Source organism: Epinephelus lanceolatus, chromosome 18, assembly GCF_041903045.1.
Source record: "Epinephelus lanceolatus isolate andai-2023 chromosome 18, ASM4190304v1, whole genome shotgun sequence".
Taxonomy (NCBI): Eukaryota; Metazoa; Chordata; class Actinopteri; order Perciformes; family Serranidae; genus Epinephelus; species Epinephelus lanceolatus.
In genome coordinates, this window is record NC_135751.1 from 22,737,958 (window position 1) to 22,744,936 (window position 6,979).

General features: G+C 43.9%; 2 protein-coding genes across 2 annotated transcripts; one reads left to right on the forward strand and one right to left on the reverse strand.

The window, feature by feature from the left end:
- The first annotated feature begins 336 nt into the window (after positions 1-336).
- LOC117267773 (tripartite motif-containing protein 16-like) lies at positions 337-6,772 on the forward strand. Its single transcript, XM_033643777.2, has 6 exons — positions 337-1,043; positions 1,209-1,304; positions 1,414-1,647; positions 1,909-2,080; positions 3,588-3,659; positions 3,753-6,772. Exons 1-6 carry the CDS (start codon positions 636-638, stop codon positions 4,286-4,288), a joined length of 1,518 nt encoding a protein of 505 aa, XP_033499668.1. The 5' UTR covers positions 337-635; the 3' UTR covers positions 4,289-6,772.
- amn (amnion associated transmembrane protein) lies at positions 4,275-6,093 on the reverse strand. The gene has a single exon (XM_033643778.2). The coding sequence runs from the start codon at positions 6,091-6,093 to the stop codon at positions 4,663-4,665; it is 1,431 nt and encodes a 476-aa protein (XP_033499669.2). The 3' UTR covers positions 4,275-4,662.
- Positions 6,773-6,979: the final 207 nt, after the last annotated feature.

Genomic DNA, 6,979 nt, shown 5'->3' on the forward strand with positions numbered 1-6,979 from the left:
GCGTCATTGTTGCCTCAGTGCTCCATGACACAAAGTCAGGAAGTAGATAAATGCCGTTGTCTGGAAGCTCCATGCCTCTTTCATAACACTTATCAGAAGGAAACACTCTAAGACTCTCCCACATGGGTCTTCTAGCAGCACTAAAGTATCCATATTCTAGTCTGATGATACTATACTGATGTTTTTAGTAATTAATCAGCCTTACTAGTGACAGAACTGAGACACGGCTATTTTCTTAGCAACATTACTGTTGATATAAACATTTAAACCTGACTTTGCCAGAGAATGTAACATCAGTAAACATGCAAGGTCATTACTGAAAAAGAGGATGTTCATTTCCCTCCCAGGCTTAGTCACAATACTCTCGTCATTTCCTCCTCTCGTCTGAGGAATCTAAAGTGTCTTGAGCGTAGTGTGCATGGCACAGAGTTAAACAAGGGAGGGGTGAAAAATGAGAATGCTACAGCTGGCTGAGTGCAAAATACCATGGGCGTGGTTTTTTAATTCTTTCCTTATGCACTCTGAGGGTCTCTGGATCACAGAAAAGGCAGTAAAAAGCAGCCGTAAGTGAAGCCTTGTGACCACCTAAAGGGCAGCCAAAACAGTTTAAGGTGACCAGAGAAACTCTTTTCAACATGGCAACTGTCAGCAATGGGGAGAATTTGATGGAGAGTCCAGACGACCCAAACATAAAGGAGGAACCGAGGGATCCTGCCATCGAGACGTCCGGCACGCTGCTCCCACAAGATGTGTTATGTGACTCCTGCATGGACGGCCCCAGCAGGGCCCTAAAATCTTGCCTGACCTGTCTGGTGTCTTACTGTGAGGCCCATCTCAGGCCCCATCTGGAGAACATTAAATTTCAAAACCACCGTCTGGTGGATCCCCTCCACGACATCGACTGTCGGACTTGTGAGGTTCATCAGCTTCCTCTCGAACGCTTCTGTCTGATGGACGGCTGCTGTGTGTGCTTGGACTGTGAGAAGCAGGAGCACGAAGGGCACACGACTGCATCTGTGGGGGAGGCACGCGCACAGATTGAGGTCTTGATAACACAGCAGAACACACAGAACTTTTTTGATTTTGTTGTTACAGTTTCCTCATATCAAGCAAAACAGAAATGTATTTATGTAGGACATGTCAGTTTTAGTGTTGGATCTTTGCAGCATGTGTTACAGTTGTGTTTGTGATGATTATTTGTGCTGTAGATTGAGCTGCAGAAGAAACAAGATGAGATCGGTCGGCGTGCCTCAGCAGCTGAGAAAGCAATTGGAAAGCTACAGAGCAACAATGGCTTAATTAAAGTATGTTACATGGGCAACTATTACACCATAACAGAACACTGTACCTTAATTCAATGCACAATGTTCTGGTTTACATATGTTTTTGATTCTTTCCTCTCTGCCTCTTCAGTCTTCAGTACAGGAGGTTTGTGTTATCATTGAAGAACAATTCGCCAGGCTGCAGACAACCGTCCAGGAGGCCAGAAAGGGGGCGTTGAAGGTGCTGGAGGGAGAACAGAGACAGGCCCTGAAACAGGCGGAGGGCATCCAGGCACATCTGGAGCAGAGGAGAACAGAGCTGATGAAAACTTCGGCTCAAGTGAACAAACTGTCCAGGAGCAAGTCTGATATCGACTTCCTGCAGGTATAAAATATATGTAATATTCAAGATAATAATAAATAAAGTCTCATGTCTCATATGATCTGGGATTAGCACAGGATGTTCTCTTAGACAAAGAGTTTATTTTGGACGCCAGTGTGTTGACAGTGTACACAGAGCAGACATTTCATCACTTCACTTATTTCACAGAGAAAGGTTCTGGATCAGAGAAAAAAGGAGTTGCATGTTATCTAACACCTTAATTCCACATAATAATACGTGTTACTTTTGTTTTGCTTGTTCCAGGAGTATTCAGAGTGGAAGAAAGGAGTGGCAGACGTATGTCTGCCTAGCCCGTACATCAACGGCATGGATCATCTAACCTCTTATGTCCAAGTAGTAACTGATGCTACACAGGAGCTGTGTGACCTCATCCTCTCCTCCTACAAGGAAAAAATGAGCTTGATTTGTGAAAAAGGTACGTGTGTATCATACTGTATGCTTTAACTGTCATCCTCTGGCTCCTTGTGGAGAAAAGATGTGCTTTCTCCAGCATATGCATCTTGTTATGTGCTCTTTTTTGCCACGCTAGCGGCATGGCTCTAGAGATGACAGTCATCTATCTAGTGGCAAGAAATTCACACAAAGGTTTGTGCAGACATTCATCGTTCCAGACAGTTTGTCCCACTGACTTTAGTGCCCCATGACATTTCATCCAGCGCCACCATGAGGTTTTCATTTGTGGTTTTGAGTGAAACTATAAAAATAATGAATGAATTGTTATGAAATTTCCTTTTTACTGCCAAGTACCTAAACGAAACTAAAAACATTCCCAGCCTCAGCTGTGTTGTGCTGCTACTTGGCAAATGTTCATGCTGACATGCTAAACTGAGACGGTCAACACAGAGAATGTCATACCTATTTAAAGGGACATTTCACGCAAATATCAAAAATACATATTTTTCTTCTTACCTGTAGTGCTGCGTATCTATCTGTATGGTTTTGGTGTGAGTTGCCGAGTGTTGGAGATACCAGCCATGGAGATGTCTGCCTTCTCTGCAATTTAATGGAACAAGATGGCACTCCGCATGCAGTGTTTAATACACAAAAAAGTCAACAGCTATCCACAGACCTCGTTGTGATCAGATTCATGTATGAACTATTTTATTTCCACTGAACTACACCCACTAACTGTGTCACGGCACAGAAGGAAGCATGCAGCTACTGCTAGCTCAACTAGCACCACTGAGCTAGCTGACAGTACAGCTCAGCCAAGGAGGACGCCATTATTGTTCACATCTCATAATGTCTCAAGCACATGCCTCTCGTCTGCTACCTTCTGTACAGTGAAATGGTTGGTGGGTGCTATTTGGTAGAAAGAAAATAGTTCCTACATGAAACTGCTCACAACAAGGTCTGTGGATTATCTTGCGTAACTGGGTCAGACATTGCTGTTGACTTTTTTAAAGGTACTTTTTTAGCGCTTTGAGCACCACAAGCTGGTGCCATCTAGTTCCATTATATTCCAGAGAAGACAGACAGCTCTACGGCTGCTATCTCCAACACTTAGCAGCTCATATCAAAATAATCGAGACTGATAAATAGCACTACAGGTAAGAGGAAAAACATGTACGTTTGATTTTGGGATGAACGTCCCTTTAATATCAGCACATTGGCACCACTGCACAGTCTCACAAAGCTGCTAGCATGGCTATAGGCTCTTGTTATTCATTTTTTAAACTCTTTATTTATCAGATATTCAGTACATTGTAGAAATGCTTTCATGTCTTACCAAAATATTGAGCAATCTCTCTGCAAAATGATAAACTAGGCCATTGTCTAAACCTATTGTTGATCTTATTGATAATTTTTGTGGTTTTTGCTATTCATTCATTCTTTGGATGAACTGTACAGCACTTTGGTCAACCGAGGTTGTTTTTAAATGTGCTATATAAATAAATTTTGACTTGATTTGACTTGACTAGGCAAATCCCAGATGCAAGAATCTCGGCATTCATCCCTGCCTGATCCTGAGACACGAGAGGAGTTTGTGAGATGTAAATACACTTTTCAATATATTATAATCTGTATTTCCTGTTTGTCGCATCATCCCTTTTCATTTGACAAATGACATTTCCCCTTTATCATAGATACAAGGAGTTTGACCTTTGACCCGGACACCACCCATCATTTCCTACGTGTAACTGACGACAACAGAAAGCTGACCAACACTAGCCCCTGGCAACACAGCTACCCAGACCACCCCAGTCGCTTTGAATATTGGCGTCAGGCGATGACCTCAGACAGCCTTTACCAGGGAAGGCACTACATCGAAGCAGAGCTGAGTGGGGAGGGCGCGCACGTCGGAGTCACGTACAAGAGCATCGATCGTAAGGGAGAGCAAAACACCAGCTGCATCACTGGGAACGACTTTTCCTGGTGCATGGGAAGGAACAGCCGGGGTTTCTTTGCCTGGCACGCTGATGTGGAGACGCCCTTGGATGTGTCTGATATCACAAGAATTGGCTTATATGTGGACTTTCACAGAGGCTCTGTGTGTTTCTATGATGTAACTGGTCCTATGAAGCTGCTTCATAAGTACAAGGCTGATTTCATAGAGCCCTTATATGTGACAGCCTGGCTGTCAAAGAAAGACAATGTTGTTTCTCTGGTTAATGCAAAATGACACAACGTTTATTGAGGTTATGTAATGAGGTATATTTAAAGTCAAAGTACATATGCAGGATTTTTCTCACGTACATGTCACTGAAGGGTAAATTGACCACCATCTCGTGGTAACTGTGCAACATGAATGTAAGAAACATGCGCAGCAGTAGGAGTGTTAGGATTTTTACTGTAGTTTTATTGCAGCTTTATTGCTCTTGAGTGTGATATGAATGTGGAATAAAGTACACAGTTTTATGCCCACAAATGTTTTATTTGTCTTACAGATCCATTATAAAGCTATAAGAGGATTTATTGTCTATGAAGGGTCTGTAAAATCATCAAGTTAATAACTCTGATAATCATTAACATTCGTAAAGTTCACTTCAGTCAACTTCAGGCATTAAAATCTGTTTCGTTCTCATCATAAACTGGATTTACAAAGTGCACACCTGTCTGAGTCATGGAGATTGAACGATTTGTTTCAGTCCCATACACACCGGGAATATCAGGCAGCATGTTGGGCCTGTCAAAAATAGGATTATCAAAGCCGTGGTCAAGAGGCCCACCGAGTTCTCCAACATCGCTTCTTCGCCTGAGGCTTCTCAGAGATGGCAGCGATAATGGCAGCGATGATGGCATGCGAAGAACTCCCTTTTGAATCAGCACAACCATGATAGTGATGAGTGTAATCAAAATCAAAACTCCAAACACTATTCCGACCCACATCCCAACAGTGCCTCCAGGCGGACCAGTGCTGCCCCCAGTGGAGGCTTGAAATTCAGCCTCAGTGATTCCCAGGTTGGAGCCATGAGAACTGACATCCTTCAGTATGTCCTTGGCCAGACCCTCCGACTGTATTCCCTTCTCTCCATCCACGATAACCACCTGGATCTCAGGTGAGGCACCAAAAGGGACGATCCCCATCAACCGCTGTGACTTGAAGACTTTAGACATGCCAAGCTGAAGGGATTTGTACTGTGGCAGGGTGAGGAATAGGTGATGGATTCGTTGCCTGTAAGTCTCCAGGTTGAAACCGGCAGCATAGCGGATTGTGACAATGGCACCGCACACATCACAGCAGTGTCCCACAGGGAGGAGAGGCTTCTTACAGCTCAGAGAGGCACACGTTACAGTGCTACAGATCTGCTGATGGTTTGCAGAATTCCCACAGTCACAGCCAGTAGGATCCCCACACTCTGGGTTCCCGACAGTGACGGCAGAGGATCCGTGAAACTGCAGCTGACCTGAGCGTGAGCTGAGGTACTGGGAGAACTCAGAATTGCCCTTAAACTTCTTCCCCAGCACAGACACAGATTTGACAGGAATGCTAGACTGATGTGAGCTGGTGTCCACCCTGAAAGAGGAGTGTTCTTTAAAAACCACATCATCATACTGGCAAGGGACACTCTCGTCGTGGACTGAGAACAAGAAGTTTCCTCTCTGCAGGTCATCCAGACTTGCAGCTGCCTGCCAGAGTGCTGGGTTAAACCACTGAAGAGACTCTGAATCTTTGAACTGGGTCACGACACCTGCTCCGCAGCCTGGATCTTGTCCACTCACAACATAAAATCCAGCTCCTGAATTGAGGATGAACTCTCCATCAGTTGGCAGCCACATCTCCTGCACAGCATGCATGTTGTTCACAAACACTGACACTTTCCTCTGGGCCGGAAACTGAACTCTGTCATTGCCACAGGGAACAGCTCCTTTGTCCCAGTTGGTCTTATTCTCATAGTTGGTGTCAGGAATCCACTGTTTGTGCAGGGCATCTGCTGCCCCAACAAGACAGAAGAAGAGAAGGAGCATGTCTGGTGCTTTGAGCATCCTGAATGTTTGTGATGGACTGACAGAACATTAGGTGACCTTTGTTTCCAACCTTGTGACTAACACATGAGTGCACACAGCTCACCAGTAAAGTTGATGAGCTCTGCATCACATCAGTCAGCTCAAGCAGGTGACCTGTAAAAGATTTACATTTTCTGCAACAACCAACCTGCTGTACCTGTTTTTTCTCTCCACCCCCCCCCCCCCCCCCCCCCCTTTTTTTTTTTTTTTTTTTTTTACTTTGTCTGTCACCAGAATATCTTGAACCAGCATGTGTGGATTGTAAAACAATAGGCCCCAGGGCACAGATATGCAGAGGGCCCCGCCAGCTCTCTTTTTTTTCTGTTTTGCACCTCTTTGTGAATCTCTTTGAAATCATTTTGTGTCTTCTGGTTGTTTTGCATCTGCCTGTGGTGATTTTGTGTCTCCTTGTGGTTGGTTTATGTTTCTTTGTACCCATTTTTCGGCTCATTGAGGTCATTTTTTGTCTATTCGTAGTCATTTTGTGTCTCTTTGATGTCGTTTCATGTCTCTTTCAAGTCATTTTGTATCTTTTTTGGTTGTTGTGTGTCTCATTGTTGTCATTTTGGGTCTCCTGGTGGTTGTTTTGTTACTTCGTGATAATTTTGTGTTTTTTAGGTAGTGTTTGCCCTGTTTATAGTAAATTTGTGTCACTTGGCAGCTCCCTTGCATCTCTTTGTCGTTTTTTTGTGTGTCTTTTAGGTCACTTTGAGTCTCTTGCTGGTCAGCACATGTTAATTTGAGTGACATTTTTCAGGTGGCACACTTGGGGCCCATGGGACTGTGCGTGGTAGGCCTATTCAGTAATTCATCCAAATATGCAAACTAATTAAATTACAGATATAAAAATGAATTTAACAACTTT

Excerpts from the sequence above, each read along its gene's own strand:
- LOC117267773 (XM_033643777.2), top strand. The coding sequence starts at position 636 with ATGGCAACTGTCAGCAATGGGGAGAATTTGATGGAGAGTCCAGACGAC. Across the intron at positions 1,044-1,208 it reads AGGCACGCGCACAGATTGAG|ATTGAGCTGCAGAAGAAACA; the intron begins GTCTTGATAACA and ends TTTGTGCTGTAG. Across the intron at positions 2,081-3,587 it reads GAGCTTGATTTGTGAAAAAG|GCAAATCCCAGATGCAAGAA; the intron begins GTACGTGTGTAT and ends TGACTTGACTAG.
- amn (XM_033643778.2), bottom strand. The coding sequence starts at position 6,093 with ATGCTCAAAGCACCAGACATGCTCCTTCTCTTCTTCTGTCTTGTTGGG.